Source organism: Rousettus aegyptiacus, unplaced genomic scaffold (genome assembly GCF_014176215.1).
Source record: "Rousettus aegyptiacus isolate mRouAeg1 unplaced genomic scaffold, mRouAeg1.p scaffold_m13_p_9, whole genome shotgun sequence".
In the NCBI taxonomy this organism is placed as follows: Eukaryota; Metazoa; Chordata; class Mammalia; order Chiroptera; family Pteropodidae; genus Rousettus; species Rousettus aegyptiacus.
The window spans coordinates 86,834,789-86,861,849 of NW_023416312.1; the positions used below are offsets into that span (position 1 = coordinate 86,834,789).

Sequence of the window (27,061 nt, forward strand, 5' to 3'; positions counted from 1 at the left end):
GTGTGTGTGTGTATCACAAAGAACATATAAAGGAGTATATAAAGTTATATATATGTATCTTTTGTCCTCAAAGAAATTATAAACTCATAGAAGTTCAAGATTCTACTTTGTGTATATCATACTGCTAAGAATACACAACTTCATATTTAAAAATTGTTACATAAAGTAGTCAGCCAAGCCTGGTTGGCCACTTACTGAGCCTCTCCATAGAGCCAGCCAGACTTGAGAGCATCCCTCATTGGTATCCTAATCTCGCTGAGCTGCATTTCCCTTTACTGAAAAACGCCGACTACTGTAATTATTTTAAGGATTAAATGAGGCTAACGCGGGTGCCTGGCACGTCATAGGTGTTCAACAAATGTGAATTGAATTAGAATCTAGGTTGACAAAACTCCCATGTGCAAAGGCTTCATAGACACAAGAGTGGGTGGAATTATCACAGGCGGGCCAATACTTCAAAGAGCACAGTGAAACTGAAGAAGCCTGTGCACACAAAAGGCCAGTTTAGGTAACTGTTTAAGCTTTAGTTTCCTTTCTAAGTAGATATATGTGGAATGCGAGGCCAGCAACTGACTTATAAATACTGATCAAGAGTGGGGAGAAATCTAAAGGAATGCGAGTAGGTCTTGCCAGGAAAGAAGTTTGCTGCTTCTGAAATGTTTTGGTCTTAACCACTGGCAGGATTGATGGATTGCAGTTAGAAAAGCATTTTCTGTGCAGCCTGTCCAAGCATCTGCTTCTGTACTTCTGTACAACTGTTGCTCAAATTCACTCTTCCTTTCGAAGAGCAACAGAAAAAAAATCCAGTCAATCACCCTAAGTATCCTAATACCTTCCAAGTCTTTTAAAGGAGGGTCTTTAACACTTTCCCTTACCCTGCCTGGGTTCAAACTTCAACTCCCAGGGTTCGGCCGAATCCCTCCCCTTGCCCTATGATCTAATTAATATGCAAATATCACATAATTGGCAGCCAATGGCGTGGGTTCTGGTCACATGGTGCCGGCGGTAGGTGAACGGACAGAAGTTGTGTGTCGGTGAACAGAGAGACAGCAATCAGTCTGGGGCTAGCGCTTTAGAGAGCGTGGACGGATGCTTGGGCAGTAGTTTCTGTGGCAGGGGCGGCGGCAGTAGTGGTGGCAGAAGAGAGGAAGGGGGAGGGCCCAAGGGCTACACACGCTCACACTTTCAAGTTCCCTTGGAGGGACAAGAGGTGGGGCTGCAGAGAGGGGAGACCAGGAGCAGTTCCATCCGTCCTGTCCCACCTTCCCCTCTACTCTGGCTCCCTGCACCTTGGCTCTGCGAGAGTTGGGGGTTCGGGTGGCAATACGCGGCATTGAGGGCAAGAGAGCTAGGAGAGTGGGGAGCAGACCCAGGGGTTCGGGGGAAGATGCCCATCTTGCTGTTCCTCATAGACACATCCGCCTCTATGAACCAGCGCACTGACCTGGGCACCTCCTATTTGGATATTGCCAAAGGCGCTGTGGAATTATTCTTGAAGGTAAAGACAGGGGAGAGAAGAGATGGCGAGAACTCCCAAGGGATGGGGGTGGATTTAGGTGTTTCTGTAACGTTTGTGTCGCCCCCTCCTCCCTTCTTCCCTTCGCGGCCCCCTCCATCATCCCTCGTCCCGCAGCTGCGCGCCCGGGACCCGGCCAGCCGCGGAGACAGGTACATGCTGGTCACCTATGACGAACACCCATACTGCATCAAGGTAAAGGGGCCATCAAGGAGGTGGGGAGGGAGGGAAGTGGGAGCCAGTCTGCTGGGGTGGCTTCCCCTATTTGCCCCCGTTAGAGAGGTCCTGTGTCGCCTGGTGGGGCATGAAGGGCGAGGAGGGGCACAGGGGGCGGGCAGAGCGGTGCGGTCCGCGGCTTCCGAGTCTCTGCGGCGCCCAGGGTCGGGGGTGGGGCAGCCCCGGGAAGAAACCGCACGGAAGCCGGGCTGGTGGCGGTGGCGACCGCAACAACTTAAGAAGATGGCGGACATTTTGCTTTTGTATAAGCCAGAGAGGGAGACTGAGGGCGCTGCTGAGATGGAAAGGAGGGAGGGAGGGGAGGGGAGGGGAAGAGGACTGAGACCCGCCCCTTTGGGGCACACCCCGCGTGGTTGCGACTGGCGGAGGGGCAGGGCGAGCCGGCGACTCCGCCCTAGGTGCTCTGGGCCCGACGCGGGCTTCGCTGGAGCCCCAGCTTCTCCTCTGGCCCCTCCTTCCTCCCCCTCCCGCTCCATGCTGCTTCTCCTTCCCCCCTCTTCCTCTCGCTCCCCTCCCCTTCCTGCTGAGAGCGTGGCAGCACCAGCCACCGGCCTTCAAAGATTAGACTACTGCTTTTGCACTTTTGCAGTCTTTAACCCACCCCCTCCCAAAGGGAAATCTGTGGGCTGAGAAAGTCTCCCAACCCCCAGACTGGAGAAACTTCGTTTCTTCTCCGGAATTGGTCCGACTAAACCCAGCTCTCGGTTACCTTAGCTACTGTTAGTGTTTCATTGGAGACATACCGAAGCTGCGATGGGGTAGGGCGGGGAGATGTCCCAGTTGGAACCCATAAGGGGTAGAGCTTTTTGGGACTTGGCCTACCTGTTTACATCATAAATTAGGATTGTTTTAGACATGTAGGGATTTATACAAGGCAAAGAAAGGAAGGAAGTGGAGGACTCGACTGCGCGCAATTACAGTAATCAAATTGGATGATTTGATCCACAGGATTCTGACCTACAAGAGAAAAGTAGGGAGGACTTCACCTCCGTGTGGTAGTTAATATATGTTACTAATGACGAGGAGATAAAGAACCGCTTTGTCTGCAGTGACTCGATAAAATAGAACTTAGAATATTAAATCAACCTGCATAAGAATCCTGCTTGCATATTGAACCTTACAAAATATAACCATAATCCTTGAGATCTTTCACTAGATGCCTTCTGTTTCTCGGAATTATCTTAATAGTGCTGGGGAGGCGCCGGCTGGATATGTTGTAATTTCAGCCAAGTGAGGTATTTGAAAGAATGGAACCTGCCAAACCGAATAGTTGGCTAAAGAGAGTGTTCCTTCAGAAAGAAAACCAAAGGGGGAAAAAAAGGAGGTTTTAATTCTGTAGCTTGTAGGTTTGGTGAACAGGTTGATTAGTAGGTTCCCCCTAAAACATCTGGTTTTGATATTTTGTTTTCGGTTTTTGGTTATCTAGAAAAATAGAGCGAGAAGACATCTTTCAAAGTGCTGTAATCTTTTTTAAAATGTCAGTTTCCCAAAAGGGTGTGACTATTTCTTCCACCTAGAAAGACAGATGTTTGTACATCCTAAGTCTGAAGGTCTACACCCTTTGAGTACTAATACAGATAAGAACCCACCATTTGTAATGTGGCCATTTGAAGTACTCCTTAACTGAAGTAGTAAGAAAAAGATAAACTCTAAAGCACTGTGACTTTTTTTAAAGGAATCACTTATTTAGCATTTTTTCTGAATGCCGTGACTCATAATTTAAAAATGGGTTTTGAACAAACAAACTCATACAGACTACAGAAAAATAATTATTAAAATATTAGTTTAAAAAAAGAACAAAAGAAAGATAACTGGTTAATTTATCATAGTTTCCCCATTTGATAAACTACAATAAGAATAAGTAAAAAAAATGGTTTTGATTTATAAAACTTCCATGGCAATATTTACAGAATCTTTGGAAAGGAAAAAGAAAGTCTCATTGTCCTTTTAACAACCATCGTTACATCTTTTTACCTAGCATCGTCATCACAGTGTCCATATTGCTTTGTATTCTGCTTGTTACACCTATAGTGTCTCATGAATTATTACACCCTGCCACATAGTCCCCACACTTAAAATTTTTAGTAGCTGTGTCACTTATCCATAGTATTTTAGAGGTTTGAGATAGTTATATGAAAAGAGGGGGAAAGTTAGATTTTGTATTTAGTGAAAATATAATCTGTTAGCACTTTTTATCCTGTCATCTTATATACTACATTTTTTCCCCTAAAGTAAAAAACAGTCTTCCAAGTTGAGTTTGATACTTATTCCTTGTGTAGGTCAGGTATGAAAAGATACTTTCTGTAATTTCTTTAACTACTAATCATTAGTTGTCTTCTTATTTAGTCTTATGCTTTTCCAGGTTATTCAGGTTTTTTATTTTAATCTTATATGATGACTACATGTGCTGGGAAATGGTTAATAATCTTAATGATGTTTTTGTATTGCTATCTGTACCTGAATTACTAATGATATGCCATAGTTTGGTAGCACTTTCTTTTTCTGAGTCTCTTTCAGCCACTCCCTCCTGCCTACTCCCAACCCTGTTCTCAGCATGTGGTAACTATTTGTTCTTTTGCTGTTAGGATCTAGCCATTTTGGAAGGTCTGAAATTTTAGAACAGCTGGTGAATTTTTCTTTAAATTTAGTTGAGTCTTTCACTTGCTAATAGCTGAGAGCCATAAATGTCTGTTTTTTTTGTCACACTGATTATCAAATAGGTCTTTCTTTGATTGTCAGCAGACATCTTAGTTCCTACTTAAAATTTCACTCTTCATTAGCAGTCTGAGGTCCTTTCAGCAAAGTGATGTTAGATAGAGTTTGATTTGTAGCTTATTTTTCTGCAGAGTAATGGGAAGTGTATTTTTCAATTCTGCTGTGGTTGGAGGGCCATTGTTCATCTCTTCTTAAAATAACTGCTTATTTCTCAGGTCTTCGTTATATCCAACTTTAAATACTACAAAACAATCTCTTTTTTTCCTACTAGAAGATTCTGTTCTATTGGTGTTATAATAGTCTTAAGTTGTGTATTTGATTGGGAGGTTTTTTTCCCATAATAGGCATGGAAATATTCCCAGTATATCCACTTACAAGCTCTGACAATAAATCTTGTTGTGAAAAGGTACTGTGACGAAACTTTTCACTAATGTATACTGTTGAGTATGTGAATATAGTATTTCACCTAAGACTTAGTAACTTACTGCACACTCCTTAGGACATGGCTATGTGTTCTTTTAAAATTAGTCATACCTGTTACTAGCACTCAGCTTTGCATGCATGGAATTAAGTTTGATTTGGGGACCATATAAAAAGCATATGAAATGCAAGCATTTTGTGCTACATTTGTTTCAAGTGTTGCTTTGCAGACAAGTTTTATACATCATGTCATAAGTGTTAACATTACATTTATACAATGGTATCTTTAGTGTACACAGCTAGGATGAAACACTAATATTTTAAAATTCCAAGTGCATTCTTATAAGACTAATACATGGTTTTTAAAGGTGTTTTTTTTGTATAGTTCTTAATAGTTTAGTCTGTGATTCTGCTGTCTTGTTTTGTTTAGCTACGAATCATAATTTCCTTTTATTCAGTGAATAGTAGAGGCAAGCTCGTCACAACTAGTAACTGAGAAAATTGAAGGCATCAAGAAGAAAATGAGCCAGGAGACTGGGGTATATAATCATAAAAAGATTCAAAATAGTTTGAGGTTTTAAGCTTTCTTAAAATGATTTTTTATTGAAGGAAATACTTTTAAATATAAAACCGAGTCACTTTTCTATAAATAGCCAAAATACATGTATAAATAGTGGACAGGTTTTTTTTATTATTAATTTTATTTATATATATATATATATATATATATATATATATATATATGAAGAGTTGTTTCAACAAAACATCCTGAGTCTGTAATTTGAGAACACAGAACATTTGAAAAAGTGAAATTTTCCCTTGAGTGTTGTGTTTTCACATCCCGTAGCTCCGTAGCTTAATTTTGCTTACTGGTATCTGCATACCTTTGTCAATGTGTATCAGTAAAAAACATTTTTTGGATTACAGATTTAAGAAGTAAACTTATGCTTTTTTAATGATCTGTTCCAAACATTTATTAGTATTTTAACTAAGGGAAAAATTTTTCATATGCCCATGAGTATATGTTATAAGCCTTATTTATTGGGAAAAGAAGCAATTTTTAGGGAAGCCTTTTAGGTCTGAAGATAAGTAAGAGCTTTTAGGTGAAACAGTTGCAACGTGACCTGTGAGAGCAACGTGAGACAATAGAAGGTGCATTTAAAACTCAAAAAGGCCACAAGGTGGTACATCAACTTTTATTATGAATTGTTTCTCCCCTGATATTGGACCCTTTTCATCTTTCCCATTGGCCACTTGAAATATGTGATGATAGTTATTTTGAGGTAATAAAAGGGGAGAGAAAATATCAACAAAATAAAAAGGCAACCTCCCTAATGGGAGAAAATATTTACAAATCATTTATCTGATAAGGTATTAATATCCAAAATATATAAAGAACTCATACAACTCAATAACGAAAAAATCTGATCAAAAAATGAGCAGAGAATCTGAATAGAAATTTTTCCAAAGAAGCATAGAGATGCCCAACAAGTACATGAAAAGATGCTCAACATCATTAATCATCAGAGAGGTGCAAATCAAAACCACAATGAGATATCACCACATACTTGTTAGAATGACTGTCATCAAAAAGACAAGAGATAAGTGTTGGCAAGGAAGTAGAGAAAAGGGAACCCTTGTGCACCGTTGGTGGAAATGTAAATTGTTCAGCACTATGGAAAACAGTATGGAGGTTCCTCAGAAAATTAAAAGTAGAACTACCATACAACCCAGCAATTCCACTTCTAGGTATTTATCTGAAGAAAACGAAGACGTTAACTTGAAAGAGACATGTACCCTTATGTTCACTGCATTATTTACAAAAGCCAAGATATGGAAAGAAGCTAAGTGTCCATTGACGGATGAGTCAATAAAGAAAATGTGTGTATAGCCACACACACACACACACACACACACACACACACACACACATGCACACACACACAATGGAATATTATTTGGCCATAAAAAAAGAAAATCTTGCTATTTGTGACAACGTGAATGGACCTTGAGGACACTATGCTAAGTGAAATAAGTCAGATGAAGAAAGAAAATATGATCGCACTTAAATGTGGAATCTAAAAATAATACTCATAGGTACAGAGAACAGGTTGGTGATTGCTAGAGGTGAGGGTTGGGGGTGGACAAAATTAATGAAGGAGTCAAAAGGTATAAACTTCCAGTTATAAAATAAATGTCACGGGGATATAATGTACAACATGGTGACTATAGTTAATAATGCTGTATTGCATATTTGAAAGTTTCTAAGAGAGTAAAAAAGGTCTCATAAAAATTTTGTTGCAAGTACGTACAGTGACAAATGTTAATTAGACTTATTGTGATGATCATTTTGCAATACGTAGAAATATCAAATCTATGTGTTGTACACTTGAAACTAATATATGTCAGTTATACCTAAATAAGTAAGTAAATGCTTACAGACATTTATCTAACCTATGAATTAAATATAGTTTACTAGAAAGAATTTTAGGAATGAGGTACTCTGACTAGTAGCTCTTTTCCTTTATATAGGAGTAGAATGTGGAGGAACTTTAGTGAAAGCTTAATACAAATAACCCTTCATCCCTCATGTATATACCACTCTCTCTGTGCTTTTGTTTGTTGTTTTGTTTTGCAGTGAATAAAATATTCCTGGTTTTATTATAAAAAAGAAAGAAAAGGGGAGATTTATTGTTAGAAGACTAGATCTTTGGACAAGAGAGTAATTACTATCTTCAGAATAGGTACCCACTGCAAGGTGATTGGGGAGCGCTGGCAAAATTATGGAGTCCTGTCTGTTCTGTACCCTAACCAGGGGTCCCCAACCTGGTACCAGTTCACGGCCAGTTAGGAACAGGGCTGCACAGCAGGAGGTGAGCAGCAGGCGAGCAAGCGAAGCTTCATCTGTATTTGCAGACACTTCCCAGTGCTGACATCATTGCCTGAGCTCCACCTCAGATCATCAGACATTAGAGTCTCATGGGAACACTGGTCCCTGGTGCCAAAAAGGCCCCCGCTGCCCTAAACTTCTCTTGTATCCATTCATTCTTTTTCCTCCCTTGCTTCAACCTACATCATTCCTCACTTGGACCATTGTTGCAACAACCAATCAGTTGGTCTCCCTACTTCAGATCTTGCTCTTCACTGATTTTTGCCCCTTATTGCCACTAGATTGATCATTCTTAAAATACAATAAAACAAAATAGAAAGTCATTCCCCTACAAAAAAAAAATCCTTCAGTGGCTCTCCATTACATTTCAGAATAAAATCCAACTCCTTAGCCTGGCCCCCATGGCCTTCATCATCTTCTGTCTTACCTTTCCAATACTGTCTCTCCATTCTCTTCTTTTCTGGATTTCAGGCTTCAACCACAGTGAGAAGGAATGAAGCCGTCTTCTCCAAACACTCTGTTTCTTGCTCCTGTATTGTTGCTTGCAGCTTGCTTCTTGTAGATATTGTTCCCTCTTCCCAGGACACATCAGTTGGCCTGATGTGCCTCAGCTCCTCTCTTTACATTCTCAGAAGTCATCCTCCTCCTCTGGCCTACGTCTACTCCAAACAGTGTAACAACTCCGACTGTGATCCCTTAACACTTTGTCAGATCTGAACTATAGCACTTAGTATGCTATATGGTGATTATCAGTGTTCATGTTGGCCTCCTTAATGTGAGCTCTTTAAGAGCACACATTTGAACTTCTGTATATTTGTACCCCACGTACACAAGGGAATGCTTAGATTTTAGTAGACATTTGATAAATGGAAAAAAGTATTTCAAGCAATATGTAAGTGTGAAACTACCCAGTCTCCTCCCCCCTCCCATTTCCACTACTCTTCTCCAGGGGTTGAAATCATTAACAATTTGATATGTTTAATGTTTATTACAGCTAGCATTTTCATTTAGATTCAGGTTTATAATATGGTAGAATCCTGTTTTTACAAGATCAATGTATATGTATCCCCTTTCTTTTGTTTATTGAAGTATAACTTATGTACAGTAAAATACATAAATCTTAATGACTCAATGCATTTTTACATCTTGATACATTCATGTAACCACTACCACAGGCCAAGATACAGAACATTTCCCTCAAGCCAGAAACTGCCTCTTGCTTATTTGTGCAGTCCCTTTCTCCCCTGCTGGTAACTGTTGGTCTTACTTTTATGACCAATGTAGTGATTTGATAAAAATGCTGTTTCTGGAAAATAAGTCTGACAGTGGATTGCTACTACAGCGCTTTACACATTCATTTACCATGTATTCAATGAGTACCCTCTCTGGACCAATCTTCGTTATATGTGGTGACACCAAGAAAGATCATCCCAAGGGGAGATCAGAATAGTAGACTGGTTCTACATTTCAAGGGACTTGAGTATAGTCATTGGAGAAAGGTGACTTGAGAATGTGGATTAAAGTGAGAGGTGTCAAGAACAGTGGACTCTTAACCAACAGATTGAAGGGCGTATGGGCAGGACATAGGGAAGAGTCAGCTTATCCAGTCCAGATTGTAACTAGTTGAGATTGGATCACAAAAGGGCTTTGAAACCTACAAGCTAGAGTTTATACATCTCTCCCGGGATAAAGAGCTATGATGTGGATTTGAAGAGAAATAGGTCAAGTCTTGTTGTCTGTGTGCTTGTTTGGTTATTATTACATAGAAGCATATGTTGAGGTGGGCTGGGGAGAGGGAAGAGTGAAAGGTGGGGGAGACCCAAAAGATGTAGTTGAAATTGCCTAGTTTTGCATTAGTGCTAGCCGCTTGAGAGCTTTTGGCCTTGAGTTTGAGATTGGGGTGGAAGGGATGACAGAAGGGCGGGTCACACATAAGGAAAGAACAAATATTGTCCTTTTCCATTTGCCTTTGCTTCAGAAAGATAATTAGAACTGCTCAGGAGACAGAGCGCTTTATTTCAGGGTGGCCAAACATGGCATCTATTCTACACACCAGGGAGAAATGTACTTTCCAGGGAAGGGCAGGATTGAAGGACCCTCTGTATGGGGAATAGGGAACAGGGATGAAGAAGGGAATCCAGTGATTTAAGTCCTTTAATGAAAAACTCTTAGTAAACATGGCCTCTAGTTCCCTTTCACTGAGAGTTTAAGTAAGAGATCCAGGCAGTCCCTTTGGGTGCCTGTTGGAACCTTGGAACACATTCTCTCCTGAGTACAATTTTCTAAACAATGATTAGGTTTCCAGACCTTCCTCCCCAGGAAAGTCTTTTAACCCTTAATGTCACTCATCCTTAGAACCATTGCGTTTGTGATTGTTTCTGCTGGGAAGTAAATTTGTTTTTAAGGTGATTTGTTAAAACCACATCCTTCCCCCCTTCTTGCTCACAGCTAGGGTGGGCTAGTGGTCCCAGTGAGCGGTAGGGATGTTATAAGGGCTCCATCCAAGAGTCAGAAGGGGTGAGGTGGAAATGAGGGTAGGCATGGCTCTTTAAATATACCAGTCATTCATATTTCAGATTTGCTGTATTTCTTCTGATTAGTACAGCATCCACTAGCCACATGTGATTATTGAGCACTTGAAAGGCAGCTAGTCTGAATCAAGATGTGCTGTAAGTGTAAATTAAACACTAAAGTTTGAAGACTTGGTACAAACATTTATAAAATGTCTCATTAACAATTTTTTATATCGATCACGAGTCTAAACAATATTTTTATATATTGAGCTAAATAAAATATATTATTAATTTTACCTTTTTTTAATGTGGCTACTTGAAAATATAAAATAACATGTGTGGCCTGCATTATATTTCTCTTTGACAGCAATGTTGGCCTGTATCCTTCCTTCAGATATTTATGAGGGTCATATCCTAGAAATTGCCTCTAAAGGAGGATCCTTTTTCTTGAAGTTCTATTTAAAATGAACATCACCATAATGGACTCATTTATGCATGAAAGGTTGTAACACAGTTCAGAGTTGATGGGTTGATAACCCTTGGTCCTAGAGCAAAATATGAAAGCATCTCATTCTTGTTTGTATTAAAAGGCAGTTTGGTTGCTTAGACTTTTGGATGTAATTGGTGATCCAACTGGTTGGGTTAGAAGATTTTTCCTGGGCTAAGTATAATAGAAGATATATATGAACTCCTAATATAACTACAGTAATTCAGAATTCTGTTTGTAATAGTTACTGACTAAATGGTCCATGCTTTTAGTGTTAATAGAAATATGTAATATATCCCTTATTAGATTTACAAAGCTACTTGGCTCAAGAATTCCCAGGAAGAGTATTCATCAAGACAAGGATAAAGGATAAATTCTCAAGCTTGGCATAATGTAAAACCTAGGAAACAAAGGGGAGTTTGTATCACTGCTCTTATTAAATGCTTTCTTGATATTCCATAGCAGAGCACTTGTCTTATATCATGGGAACTCATCAGTAGCATTAAAAGAAGGGAGAGGTCCAGGTCCACAGGACAGGAGGGCTCTCATGATTATTACTTTCTCTAAGCTCCGTTCTCCTAATGAGGATTACAGAAGTGACTGTGTTATTTTCTGTTACTGTAATGGCTTCCATTTAAGGAATAATACCAATGTTAAATTCTGAGGCTAAGTGAAAGTAGAAATGTGCTACTAAATAGCATATATAGGAATTGGAACCATTTTATAGCTCTAGTTTTGGATCCTCCTAAAACCCATCTTATAGTAAAGGTGTTATTTGGATTTTACAGATATGATTTATATCTACTTCTTTGTAGTAATGAACAATAATATAATAGCTTTCTAATGATAGCAGCTGATATTATTGAGTAATGCTTATGCACAGGGCAATGAATATAAAGTGCTTATTTCATTTATCTTTCCAACCAGCCTAAGTCTTATTATTATCCCCATTTAACAGATAAGGAAACCAGGAACCAGAGAAGTTAAGCAACACAGCTGAATAGTAACCCAGGTCTTTCTCTGTTCCAGAGCCTTAAGTAATGAGCCACTTCGTTTTTCCTATCAATCATAGTAGAACATTACTTTTAATAACTTCTCACTGGTATTTTCTCATTATGACATATGCCCTGGAGCCATGGTTTTTAGAACTGTCGTGCTGTTGTTTATCGTTGCTTTTGATATAACAGTGCTTGGTATTATAGCAGGCACTCAGTGAATGAAAATTATTACCTCCAGTGTTACCATTTTTATTATTTCTCTATTTCTAGGTGAATATCATGGTGCATTTGTTTGTGAAATACTTTGACCTTTGATGTCCCACAGTTATGTCCTTACTCAGGGACAGGTGTGGAGTTGCTGGGACTCTAAACTGATGGAACTTGAAATGGTATTTTTATGTTGGGGGTAGAGTTTGAGCACTGGGGATCTAAGCTGAGTGGGCCCTATAAGTTTAGTAGTAGGCTTGAAAGAGCAACAGGGTAGTCTTTGGCTATCTAGTAGTCTCCACAAACTGATTTGCCATCTTCACTTTATCAGTCTCCTGATAAATGTTTTTCTTATAAGGAAAAGACTTTCAATGAACTCCACAGTAATCATTTAGTTTCTCCTAATCCATGACCTGCAGGGGAGGCAGAAGTGGTTTTCTAAAAAGGCCTGAATGTACCATACCACCTTTGCAGAGTTTTATGTATCAGCCTCCCTTAACAGTGCAGTCTTTATTTCATCCAGATCTCCCATTCTTCTTGAGCCATACCACTGCCATAACCAGATAGCTTTTTTTTTTCTTCTTGCTTAGGTTGGTAAGGGATGGATTTCAGAGATGGAATGGAGATTCCACCAAATCAGCCACTAGGGGCTTAACCAGAAGAAGTTAGATATAAGACTTTTGTGTTGATGTGCCAGGTATTTGTAGAAAAAATAGAGTTCTATATTTTAAACCATATTCACCTGATTAGTTGTACCCTGCCCTGTAGATTGAGTAGTTTAGTAATACTCAATAGTACCAAAAGCCAAACTCAACTTGAATGCTATTGAACAAGAGACTTGAAACATTTACGTGTGTACAAGTAAGGGATAGTACTAGTAAGAAAAATATGATTTATTAAGGTCTTAGGATTTACTATATAGCTACTTGGGCCAATTTACTAATGTTTATTTTCTTTTCCCTTGACTATATTTGAAACCGTTAATACTCATTCCTTCCAGAAACTCATTACCTCCTCTATTCTGTTTCTCCACTCCTCTCTGTGATAATTTTTCCCTGTCTTTAAAATTCTTTCCCTTCACGAATACTCCTACCTCATTCATGGTTTCAAATAGTCCTCTTACACTGATGCCTGTCCATCTTCAGCTTCTCATCCAGGCATCTCTAGCTGACTATAAAACATCTTTCCCTGACTATCCGTCCTGACATCAGCTCATAGATAGCATGTCAAGACATCCTTATGGCTCTAAAGCTTATCACCTTTTCCATATTCCCCATCTTTTCATCACCCAGTATTGAAAACTAGGCATTATATAGCATTGATCCTGTCCTTTCATATTCTTTTAAAGGCCCATCTCTCATCCCTTTGAAATGTCTCTTACATATGTTCCTTCAACTCAATTTCTGCTGTCATCACTTGAGTCCAGGTCCTGACCTTTTATGCTTTGACCACTATAACAACCTTCTATGTGGGCTCCCAAGTGCCTCCCAAATTTCGACTCTTTTCCCATACCAACTGTTAATTTTCTTAAAAGAAACCTGATTTCATCATATTACTCCCCCTTCCCAAACCTTCAAAGACTCTCCATGCCGATGAATGCTATTCCGAGTTCTCTGGGATCTGTTCCTTGTATCTATATAAACTTATTTCCCATTATTTCTTCATAGGAGCCCTGAGCTTCACCCAGACCTGTCTCTTCCACCCCGAGTTTGTCTTTCCATTTTTCTTGCCTGCCCTCAGAACATCAGTTGACCAAAGGAAGGGGAGATATAGAGCCAAGAGAGCTGGGGGCCCTGGGGAAGGAGGGCAAGGGAACTGAAAGCATTCCGTTAATGGTGTGATTTGAGAGGAAGGCTGCCACAGAAGGTGCTTTAGAGTGCTATGTTAACGATGAGAAGTTGCAGAAGGAAGGGGGAGGGAGGTGCAATGTAACTTTGAGTGGTTGATTAGCCTGAACTAGACCAAACGTATTGATTTAGATTGGCCTGGAGTTGCTATTTAATCAGAAGCCCCAGTCTCTCTTTGCATTTGTTTCTGCAGAAGTAAGCTCACATAACTAGACAGTAGAAAGAAGATTCTAAGAAGAATAACTAGGCTTTAATACAGCAATGGCATTGGAAAGTTAGGAGTCTCTCTTGTTTTATTTCTTGTAGGAGAATGCTGAAGATATGTGGAGCAATGCTCTCCATTTTTCTTAAAAGCTTATATATGTATAGACATTGTTAACTCCATTTCATAATGATGTTTGTGAGCTGTACATTAGAAGTCTAAGTCTAGGTACTTTTATAAAAATCAGATTTTAAAAATTTATTTACTTTCGTATTCACGAATATTTATTTTTATAAATTATAAGTATCACTATCCTAATATAATTTTTAATTTTTTTATTTAAAAAATTTTTATTGTGGTGACATTAGTTAATGAAATCCAGTAAGTTTCCAGTGTACAATTCAACAGTAAGGCATATGTGTGTGTGTGTGTGTGTGTGTGTTGCATTGTGTGTTCACCACCCATAGTTAGATTTCTTTCTGTTACCACATGTTTGACCCCTTTTACCCCATCTACCTCCCTCCTCCCCCCACCCTCTGGTAACCACTGGTCTATCGTCCATGTCCATGAGTCTCTGCTTGTTTGTCTTATTCATTTGTTGCTTTTAGGTTTATTTCCCACATATAAGTGATATCATGTGATTTTCAACTTTTTCTGTCTGGCTTATTTCACTTTGTATGATTATCTCGAGGTCCATCCATGTTGTTGCAAATGGCAGTATTTCATCTCTTCTTATGGCTGAGTAATACTATATTGTATATATGTACCACAGCTTCTGTATCCAATCATCTATTGTAGGACACTTCCGTTGCTTCCATATTCTTGCCACTGTGAATAATGCTGCTATGAACGTCAGTGTGCAAATATCTTTTCAGATATATGTTTTCAAGTCTTTGGGGTAAATACCCAGTAGAAGGATTGCTGGATCATATGGTAGATCAATTCTTAGTTTTTTGAGGAACCTCCATACTGATTTTAAAAAGCGGTTATAGTACAGCTTGTCTGGTAGATCACACCATCCACTGTCATGTAAATCTTGCAAGATTTGTCACTTCAGCAGGTCTGTAAAGAGCGCTGGGCTAGAAAGCAGGAGACCAATGTTCTTAGCCACAATCTGCTACTGATCAAGTAGATACATGACCCTGGGCAAGTCACTTAACACTTCTCAGATGTCAGTTTTCTTATCTATAAAATGAAGGAATTAGACTATATTATTAACGTTGTTTCTTCTGAAAAAGTACAAAGGAAAATTGTGTAACCAAAAGGCAAGCAGTGGAATAATTGAGGCATGGAATTCAGGGTGATTTCAAAATTGCTTTAAATTTTAGAAAAAACAGTTCCTGTACATGCTTAATGTGCTATATCACACACTTATTGGTTAAATCAGTAAATGCCACTCCAATTTATTGGTGTTGTTTCTTTTTACTGCCAACAGTTCAGGACAGAGTCCTAGCAATGTTTGTTTACCTCTGAAGAGTGGAACTGAGAGTTTGGTGAAGAGAGACCAAACTTGTATTTTTGTTGAGATTTTTAACAATGAATGTGTGCTACTTTTATGATTTTTTGAGAGAATTGTTTTTAAAAATTCGTTGGGAGGAAAGAGATGCTATATAATCTTTAGAAAGTAATAAATGGCCTTTCTTTTACCTATCCACTTCAATGCTTTCTGTAATATTTGAGTGGCTTAATCTCACTCCTATCCTTGTATATTTTTCCAAGGCCACGTTTTAAAATTTTTATTTTGTGTATGTGCTCATAAAAAATGTCTCCTATCTAAATAATTGAACATGTTATCTGCACAATAGCATTTCTGGTCGTAGGTATTGGTCAATAGCTACCATTGAAATGGTCTGAAAATGAGAGAGAAAACAACATTTTTATCTGAGCAAGTTTCTCAAATTCTTTGCAACTCTAAGATGGTGTTTCTTCAGTAGCAGTGCAATTGATTCCTGAACAAAGGAGAAGAGTTTCTAAAATTCAGTTTCCACAATATATTTTGATCTTATGTTTCCAACTGAACTCTTGGAGGTTTGCTACTTCATAATTTTATCCTAATTCCCTAGGGTAGGAATTGAAAGCTCATAAATGCATTTTGCAGATATTTTAGACTAATTCTTACAATTGTTTATCCACAAAAAAAATCATATTAGGTATTCTAAAGAAACTGGTAACACAAAATGGTGAACTTTGTGTAAGTAGAATTAAACTTTGAATCATTTATTTGCCTAGTTTATATTATTTTTAAATTTATTTTTCAATTACAGTTGACATAAAATATTATATTAGTTTCAGGTTGCCCAGTTTATTTTAAAATACGTGGTCATGAGAATCTTTAGCCATCTGCTGAAGAAACAATTCACCAGGCCACAGACTGTCAAATAAGTTTTTGCAATATATTAGGGGATCAATTTCTTAAGAACTTTTTTAAAAAGTAAAAGACTCAAGTAGGTTAGAATTCTTTCATGGGTTTTGATTGGTAGCATTTCCCAAAGTGTGTTCATGAAAATTGGTGGACCGAACCACAGAATGGTAGCAGTTCATGACACTAAAAATTACCCTTGAGAAAGTAACTTTGACAAAAAGAAATCCAAGATAATTGAATAGTCTCTTTTTTTTTCATTTTTTTTCCAATTACAGTTGACATTCAATATTATATTGCATAATATTCAATATCATATAATGTAGTGGTCGGACATTTATACAACATACAAAGTGATCCCTCCTCCATTAGTCTAGTGCCACCTGGCAGTATACATAGTTTTGAAACTGGCAATTTGTACTCCTTAATCCCTTCACCCTTTTCACCCAGCTCCCCGACACTCCTCCCATCTGACAACCATCATATTGTTCTCTGTATCTGTGAGTCTGTTTCTGATTTGTTTGTTCATTTATTTTGTTTTTTAGAGTCCATGCATAAGTGAAATCATATGGTATTTGTCTCTCTCTGTCTGACTTTTTTAACTTAGCATAGTACCCTCTAGGTCCATGGAAACTGTTGCAAATGGTAAGATTTTATTCTTTTTTAGGGCTGAGTAATATTCTATTGTTTATATGTACCATCTCTTCTTTATCCAGTTAGCTACTGATGGACATTTAGGTTGCTTTCATATTCGGCTACTGTAAATAATGTTGAGGTGAACATAGGGATGCATATATCTTTGAATTAGTGTTTTGGATTTCTTTGGTATAAATACCCAGAGGTGGAATTGCTGGGTCATAAGGTAGTTCTGTTTTTAATGTTTTGAGGAATCTCCATAGTGGCTACACCAATTTGCAATCTCACCAACAGTGCACAAGAGTTCTCTTTTCTCCACATCCTCACCAACGCTTGTTGTTTATTGATTTGTCGATGATGGCCATTTGGACAAGTATAAGGTAATACCTCATTATGGTCTTAATTTGCCTTTCTCTGATGATTAGTGACAGTGAGCATCTTTTCATATGTCTATTAGCCATCTGTATGTCCTCTTTGTAGAAATGTCTATTTAGGTCCTCTGCCCATTTTTTAATCAGATTGTTTTTTCTGGTGTTAAGTTGTGTGAACTCTTTATCAGTTTTGGATATTAACCCCTTATCAAATGTATCTTTGGTGAACATCTTCTACCACTCAGTAGGTTGTTTTTTAATTTTGCTAATGATTTCCTTTGCTGCATAAAAACTTTTTAGTTAGATGTATTCTCATTTGTTTACTTTTGTTTCCTTTTTTTGGGATATTCTTAAAATAAGTAGTTTTATAAGTAAAAGCTATGTTAGTATTCATAAAACACAGAATAATAGAATGCCTCTTTTGAACCTAGAAGTATATCAGTACTTTGAGTCAAGTGAGAAAACCACCAAAAAAAGTGAAATCAGGCCAAAACACTAGAGTATTAAGGGAAAAAAATTGCATCTGATAGAGTCAGAAAATATAATGCAAGAAGAAAGTTTTAAAAGAAGATACAAGTCTAAAACCAAAAATACTTTACCCAGTAAAGGTATCATTTAGAGTGGAAGGACAGATAAAGAGCTTCCCAGACAAAAATAAGCTAAAGGAATTTATCAACACCAAACCAGAATTACAGGAAATGTTAACGGGACTTCTTTAAGAAGAAAAAACATGTATCGAAATCATGAATAAAAAATGGTAATATCTACATATCTATCAACGAGTACATCAAATGGTAGAGAATTAAGTGCTCTAACCAAAGGACAGGGTGGCTGAATGGATAAAAAAATAAGACCTCTACATATGCTGCCTACAAGAGATTCACTTCATATTAACAGACACACATAGATTAAAAGGAAGGGGATGGGAAAAGATATTGCCTTGATGGACCCAGAGGGTATTGCACTGAATGAAATAAATCAGAGAGAGAAAGACAACACATGATTTCACATACATACAGAATCTAAAGATCAAAAAAACAACAATAACAACAAAAATGGAAACTCATAGATACAGAGAATATTTTGAGGGGTACTAGACAGGATGGAAGTTGGGGGGATGGTGAAAAAGGGCAAAGGGATTAAGAAATACAAATGGCTACTTACCAAATAGTCATGGAGATATAAAGTATAGCATAAGGAAAATAGTCAATGATATTGTAATAAATATGTAAGAGGGAAGAGGGATACTAGATTTAGTGAGATGATCACTTGAGGTCTAATTAGTTTGTTGTACAACTGAGACTAATATATTATTATATGCCAACTATAATGAAAAAACTCATTGAATTGTACAATGTAAATATGAGCAACCTATTGTCTATTTCAATAAAGCTGGGAAAAAATTTTAAATAAAAATAAAGTTAAAGAAATATCTTTAGTAAACAGTAGTAGTAATCAAAAACAATTTCAGTTGTATTAAAAACAATTCTTTTAGTTTAATCAAAAAAGGGAGATACAATAAACAAGAAAATTCCAATCTTTTAATGATAAAACATCTTCCTAATGTGCACTTCACAATTTTAACAATCTACTTTATAGGTAAGCTAGCTGTAAACATAATTTAAAAGACATTTGAACATTTTAAGGTGATTCGGCTATCACAGTGTTCTGTTTACCCAAGGGGGCAAGAAAACCTTGTTTCTATCTATCAGAGTCGGGGTCCATTTTAGTTGTGAGAAAAAAATTCTTGAAGTTGAAAAGTTTTAACTTGTACAAATATTCCATATATAGCTAAGGGCAAAGACCAAGGGGAAAGTCATTTGTCTCCTCGGGAGACAGAGTTGATTAGAAAAGCAGGGCTTCTTATTTTTTGTGTTATTCTTTCTCACTGGTAAGTTTACCAACAAAAGAGCAGTTTGTGATAACAAAGATGATAGAATGTTAAGTTGGAGAAGAAAAGTTGGTTGAAAAATGCTGTTGAAAATGATTTATTCAAATTGTCTGGGTTGTTGCAGAACAAGTTTCCCCCAAACATGTAGAGAGCAGATGGAAAAAGGAAAATAGTTTATCTTTCAACAAGAGAAATTATGGTGCTACTAAATTTAGACTCTTTGGCTTTAACTTGTGACATCTGGGAAAATATTCAAATCCGTTAATCATCTAGTATGTAACCACCTAAAAGAGCCCAATGTCCGGGATAGCCCTCTCTGTAGGATAACAAAGGGCAAATATTACAAGGATGATTTCATTTCCTTTCATAAAAGATAAAACATTTTGTCAAGGAGAGGGAACATGTATTGTATCTCCAGATTCCAGCAAGACTTTCGGGTGTGTATGCCTCACATGTGTCAATTCAGTGGCTCAGCACCAAGTCAGAGGGACATAGTGAGTGTTGCTTTCTAGTGAGAGGTTCTCTCGCTGTGGTGTGAGAGAGACTGGCTGGTGACAATCTATAAAATAGAAGAATTAGTTTGCTCTTTGAAAAGATTCACTGCCATTCCCTTTCAAGAGCTATCACCCTAGAGAATTTTATTTTTTTTATTTTTTTTTTTGATTTACAAATATTCAATTGACATAGTTGTTATGGGGTACTTCTCTTGTGGAAAGTTAGATGCAGCTGCCTTAAAAATGTTTTCCAGTTACTTTAGATGGAAAAATTAATAACATGTCTATTACATTAAATTAAATTTACACATTATATGAAGTCTGACCAGGTCATCTATGTTTTGGAAAAGGATTATAAGTGACTTTTAGAGATAGAACAAGGGCTTTCTGAAAGGGATCTAACATCACTCCCACATCCCCTTTCAAGGACAGTTGATCCACTTTTATCTCTTTTACTTGCTTATACTTCCTGGCAAGATTTTGTTGGAGGAAAGGGTTCTTCTGTTTTAAAAAAATAAAAATAAATGAATCAGAGAAATGGTCTGGCCAAAATGGGATGAACTTCGGGAAGGACATGGGTTAGGATGCTGAGGTTTGGGAGAGCCAGTAAATAACACCCCTACTGAAACCAATGGAGAAATAAGACACAGGAGCCAGCCAGACTTCTAAATAGCAGCTTTATTCCTGTTAAAGGCTAGACTGGATGATATAACCTAGATATGTGTTCACAAAAAGCTTCCAAATAGTTCACGCGTTGACAGACCTCCCCTATAGGTCTGTTGTAGGAGCAGAGCCTAGCCCTTAAGTACCATATGTCAGGGAGCATGCCAGAAAGTTGCAAAGAGCTCAGCAACAGGTTTAGAGGAAGCATGCCAGTTTCCTGTTACCAAAACCACCAGTCAGATAAGAAGATGGAAATAAGGGTGCAGAGGGTCATAAATAGACTCAGTAAGGGGTAAAGGACTTACTCTAGACCACTTGGCTTTGCTAGTTAGTTACAGCCAGAAATAGAATAGAGTCTTCCAAGTCCTAATCCACTGCTGCAATTCCCAAATTGGTCTGAATTTAGACATCAGGGAAAATAGGCTTACATTAAATGAAATTTGGAAATTCTTTTAAACGTATGAACTTCTAAGCTAATATAACAAGACATGTCTATAAGGTGAATATGCAGAATATGTAGAAGGATCTCTAGTATAGTGATATAAATTGGTGGGTTCTCACATTGGGTTACTTGGATTCAAATCCTGGCTGTATCATTTACTAGTTGTTTGACCTGAGCAAGTTTCTTATCCTCTCTGAGCCTCAGTGTGCTCATCTATAAAATGGAAATAGTAATAGTACCTACTTCATGGTTATGAGGCTCAAATGAGAAGGATAAACATAAATGTCATGCTTAGTATAAATGAATTACTGACACATACTCACTGATAAATATTACTTATGTTTATTGTTTGTCATCATCCATAGTCGTCGTCATTTTACTTCTGGGAGACTTAAAACTTGATCTGTGAAGACAATAAACTCTTACTTTTGGATTTCACCCATCCAAGGTTACTCCTTTGTCCTAAACTTCTATTTTTTTTGGTCTCCCAGGCTAGAAGTTTTGTAAACATCTTTTACTCTTTCTCCTTTAGGCCAATGGTCTGTCTGTCACCAAGTCCTACCTCGTTTGTTTAAAATGTTTCTCGATTAACCTCTACCTCTTCATTCCTATCCTAATTAAAGCCCTGATTCCCACTGGTCCGGAATACTATTCAAGCCTCAAAGCTCCTTTTTCCTGACTAGTTTCTTCTCCAGTCTGTCCCATATGTCACTGCCAGACTGACCTTCCTGAAACACTGCTTTGATCCTGTTTTTCCCCCCTGTCTTGAAATCTATAATGAGTTTATTGTGTGCTGAAGCAAGGCCCAGGTCTCCTGCCTGACCTTCAGGTCCTTCTAGAACATCTCCGTCCAATAGATATATGATGCCAGCCAGACACAAAATTGAAAATTTTCTAGTAGCCACATTAAGAAGTAAAAAGAAACAAGTGTAACTTATAGTAATATATTTTATTTAACTGAACATATTAAAAATGTTATCATTTCAACATGTAGTCAATATAAAAATAAATGAGATATTTTCATTTTTTTTCTTTTGTTCCAAGTTCTCAAAGTCTTATGTGAATTTTACACTTATATCACATCTCAAGTCAGACTAGCTATGTTTCAAGTGCTCAATAGCCATATGTGACTAAGGACTACTGTATTATTGCAACTGTAGAGTGTGACTCACTACCACTGTCACCCCCACACACAAGACATACCTAAATCTTACTTCTTCCTGGTTTGTTAAAACAAAATAGGGATGGTAATACCATGCCTATTTTATAGGATTGTTCTAAGCAAATAGAATTGTGGAAGTGCTTTGTAAGCTGTAAAGCTCCATGGGAATATAGGGAAGCTACTATCAGGAGTAAAGGTTTTACTGATATATGACAGTAGAATATCTTTGGAGTGATCTGAAAGAAGAGACAGTATTAAGAAGGTAAATGAACTGTCCTGAATTCATTTATGAAAAAAAAAATCAACTTCAAGCAATGAAGGGAAAAATATAAACATATTCTTTTCCCCATAGATCTTCATAATTATCTTTTTGAAAGGAATTTGTTACATTAATAAGGTTCTCTAAATATTTAAATTAATCTGTAGGTCTTTTTTCCCCTTCAGAATTCTGAGAAATAGATTTAGGCGCATTTAGTTCTTCTCTTGAAGGAACTATACTGCTACCAAGAAGCTTATTGCTTTGGGTAGTAAACGTATCTCATAACCTTTGTAGTACTGAGGTAGGAGAAGCATTCAACTTCTTTGTACAGTCCACTTCATTGCAAACAATTGGAATTGATCAAAAAAACAGAACACCAGTGATTCAGGTACAGAAACAATTTGTAAAATGTTTTCAGTTTATATCATAAGGGAAATTTTAGACTATTCTGATAGGTTGATTAGTAAGACTACTAACAATCATAAGACACATTATTTTAAACATCTTGTGGCTTTCAGGAGTTCAACACCTACTGTAGATATAACTGTGAGTTTACAGTGTGGGAAGTAAGATTGCAAATGAAGTAACTCCATAAAAAGTCAACTTTGTAAAGTAGCTTCTGGATGAGTGATCCCACTGTTTAAAGGTTTGCCCAAGCCAGAAACCTCAACCTAATGTATCACCCTTTCTCCCTCACCCATCCCTAATTAGCTACTAAGTCCTTATGACTCCATCTCTAAAATACTTCTTTTATCTTTAACCTCCTGTTCATCCCCATTGCAGGCTTTCATCACTTTTCTTATAAGTTATTGCAACAATCTTCAAACCAGTTTCCCTGCCTCAAACTTCAGCCTTCCCTCTACCCCACAATTTATTCTCCAACTCTCAGCAGAATGATCTTGCTAAAATACAGATCTGATCATGCCACTCCCCTAATTAAAAATCTGAAGTTATTCCAGGGCCGACAGATAAAATCAAAACTCCTAAGCACAATGTACAAAGCACATTAATTACCCTCAGAGCCTGACTATCAGCTTTGCTTCCTGCCGTGTACCCAGAAAAATGATAATCAATTTTCTTGTGGTTCCCCAGGAAGCCCTATCCTCTTATGAACTCTGTTCTCTTCTTTTGGACCATCCAATCCTCACTTTGGTGTGGGGAGTTCCATGATCTTCATGTCCTCCAGCATCCTCAAATGAATGCCCCATCTTCTGTGAGAAGCCTTCCCTAATCTCTGATCATTTGTTCTTTCAGTCTCCATAACTGCATTCTTTATTCCTTTGTGGCATGAACTTCTTAAATTTAATTCCTCTCTGTATCTCCAGCATGTAACATTCTTCCCAGTATAGCATAGTTAGTCCATACAAATTGTTGAATAAGTAAAGGAAAGAATTGATGTTATCCCTCCCAAATGTACATCTTTCCCATCTACTCCAAAGAAGAAAGCTAATTTTTGAATTCACTGTGATGTGCAATTATCTGCTGATATTTCTAGGTATCTGATGAGGACAATTAAAATCATAATCCTTCCTTTTAGCTCAAATCTAGATTGTCTAGTCCAGTAAGATTTTGCTTTGGCCACAAGGAATTATTCTAATGCCCTACTTTCTCCAGGTACTAAAAGTCATATAATCTAGCCAGAAGAACACATGGAAAGCTTTTATATTTAGATCCTTTGATCTATAAGATATTTTAGGAATATATAAAAAAAACTAAGCACATGTTTAATTTCACAGAATCCCAAACTATTGGACTGGAATGGATTTTAGCCAGGAGCACCTTCACCTCGTATGATTATGTGGACACCATTCTCATGAATTACAATGTGAATGACTTTCCTCCAGGATTGTATCATGCACAGCCTTACCCAGTGTCCCTTATTATCTAATCATCTTCATTTTCAGATAATGAAATTTAAGTTCTAAGAACCAACAGTTTTGCTCAAGGTCACATAGTACTTCATGGTATGGTGCAGTCAATAATCTTCCTCCCTTCTGCCTCTCAGTCATTCTGATCCAAATTGCTTCAGAAAACTGAAACCAAAAAGATAATGTTTGCTATCATTGTGTGGATAATGGACAGTATGGTTTATCTCTGTATTTTCTCTTACTTTCTCCTTCCAGCTATACTGACCTGGTCAGCATGACTTCAGCATTCAGAATGTCACTGCTGCCTTGAAGGCCACTAAGATTCAAGTGGCTATTTGTCCCACCAAGTTGCCAAGATATGCTGTCTACCTTCTCCCTTGCTGGCCTACTCTACTGTGACCTACTGTTAGCTACCATCTTCTTTTGGCTTCTTTTCTTGGCATTTTGTGCTGCTTTGTTAATATAGCCATCACTGACCAGTTGACACAATTCTTTCCTTCTGTTCTACAAATCATTGAATCACAGCATGTTGGCTGTTGACCTTGGGTCTTTGGTTCTTTACTGCCATTTATAGATGCTGGAGGTGCCTAGAGGGATGTTGCTTCTTTGCCAAATTTTTTAGTTTCTTTTGTTTTCTCCCCTTATTCTAGATTTGGGGTCTTCTGAATGCTTGAAGATGCCTAAAGGGTTGTTCCAAATAGTTGTGGCTCTATTTCTATAATTCCCCCTTTACTCTTGTTCCAAGTGAAAATATTGTTTGGGAGGAAAAAATTTAGTTAGAAAAGTTCCTGTAGATCAACTACTCACTAGCTAATTGTTTCTATCAAGGACAGTGCATTTTAAAAAGTACTCCTTACTCCATAATCATTATCATTGTCAAACTAAGGTACATACTGAGGTATTTTGTTAGGTTTGACTGAGCCTGAATAGAAAACTGGACGTCTTGAGCCAAAGCCCTCCAGCCATAATGGATGGATACATTGTTTGCATCTTTGCTTTTGATCATTAATGCTAACAGATCTTTCTGAAACTGATTGCCTTAGTTCCACATGATGAGTCAAAATATAGACTAGAATTAAATTAAGGAACTGGTAATGTGTTAGAGGTTTGATGTTTGCTGATTAGTGATTGTTTGCACTTTATATATTGTTCATTGTATAATCGGGAATTTCTTTGTAAATGTTTGGTTTTCAGGCTGGTTGGAAGGAAAATCACGCAACATTCATGAGTGAACTAAAAAATCTTCAGGCTTCTGGACTGACTACTCTTGGTCAGGCTCTAAGATCCTCATTTGATTTATTAAATCTCAATAGATTAATATCTGGAATAGACAATTATGGACAGGTAAAAAAAATTTTGAGTGAGTACAGCTAATTTATTTTGGTGACTTGGGGTAAGAATTTAAAATTGGGTATAGTTACCAAGTTTTCTGCTACTTTTCATAACTTCCAAAAAGAGGCCAATGTATCTTTTAAATACACACACACACACACACACACACACACACACACACACATAAATTCCCTCTTTTTAGGTCTTGTATGTGGCTTGATCATAAAATAATTAAAATGCCTACCCATCATATCATCAGATATCTGAGAATGAGATGAATAAATTGCTGAGAAATATTGGAACAAGACAATTGAAGAGAAACTTTCAATGTCTATAACTCCCTCATCCCTCCCAATTCTATGAAAAAGTTCTAAAATGAGAGGAATGCTGCTACCATTGTCCTTTCCTATCGTAAAATATCTGCTCACAATAACCAGAGTCACTAATGTCCCCATCTGTGCCAGGATTTTGACTCAGGTGAATGGATTCACGAGTGTGGATGATGCAGCCATTATAATCTCTTTATTATGTTTCTTTTATGATTAATTGGAAAGCAGAGGGAGAGGATGTTATAGTTTGGGAGTTCCTGAATTATGAGAATTCCTCAGTTTATTCTGAATGTTACCTCTTCAGGGGTTATTATTTTGATTCCCACCCACTCAGTCCCTAATCTTTTCCTTCTTATTTATCCAGGCAAATTTTATCACACACTTGGGATATCACTGGCAAGCCAAATGTAAAAGTTTAAATACAATTTTATTACTTTATATGGCTCTAATACTTTTTAAATGTATTGTAGGGGAGAAATCCATTTTTTTTAGAACCTTCTATTTTAATTACCATCACAGATGGAAACAAGTTAACAAGTACGGCTGGTGTTCAAGAAGAGGTGAGATTTCATTTACAGTTCTTTCATTTAAATGGCAGAGAACATGCAGCTATTTCTGTGGGAGGCATAAATTTCTAGTTAAGAATAAGTTTAATCAAACCTTCCATCTTGGTAATCTTTGAAAGATTGCTTCATTTTCTTGAGTACATGAAAGAAAAGAGAACCCTTTAATTCATTAACTCTCCATTTTTGTATGGGTTGTTATGATGAAACTTTTCACATATTGCCTCATCAGCTTCACCTTCCTTTGAATTCTCCTCTGCCTGGAAGTGAACTAACCAAAGAACCTTTTCGTTGGGATCAAAGATTATTTGCTCTGGTGTTGCGTTTGCCAGGATTGGCTTCTACTGAACCAGAGCAATTAGGGAGTGTACCAACTGATGAATCTGCCATCACACAAATGTGTGAAGTCACTGGAGGTATTGGCAATATTTAATATTTCTAAAGGAAGAATTCAGGGCAGCAGGGTATAGTTCTTTTTTAAATGCCATATCCAGTCTTTACTTCAGAATCTTTTAATTCTGCTGCTTAAGCTTATTATTAGTGTGATGTTTGCTGCCAATGTAGTTATAATTATTTCAAGTTATATTTTAGGATTTCAAATGCTTGTATTTTAATGTGGTATTTTATTTGATCAAATTCGTACTATTTGTTTTCCCTTTG

The 27,061-nt window shown here is 37.5% G+C and overlaps 1 protein-coding gene across 9 annotated transcripts in view; it reads left to right on the plus strand.

Moving 5' to 3' along the window:
* The first annotated feature begins 1,020 nt into the window (after window positions 1-1,020).
* The window catches only part of LOC107499425 (integrator complex subunit 6-like), a 62,325-nt gene continuing 36,284 nt past the window's right edge, over window positions 1,021-27,061 (plus strand). For 4 of the 9 annotated variants that reach the window (XM_016123559.2, XM_016123558.2, XM_016123561.2 and 1 more), the window contains exons 1-4: window positions 1,022-1,711; window positions 25,372-25,521; window positions 26,309-26,398; window positions 26,634-26,817. In XM_016123559.2, the coding sequence (XP_015979045.2) occupies window positions 1,388-1,711; window positions 25,372-25,521; window positions 26,309-26,398; window positions 26,634-26,817 (748 nt within the window). In that variant the 5' untranslated portion in view covers window positions 1,022-1,387. Of the gene's footprint in view, window positions 1,712-25,371; window positions 25,522-26,308; window positions 26,399-26,633; window positions 26,818-27,061 lie in introns of all 9 variants that reach the window. The other 5 variants (XM_016123560.2, XM_016123562.2, XM_016123557.2 and 2 more) reach the window with 3 other exon arrangements.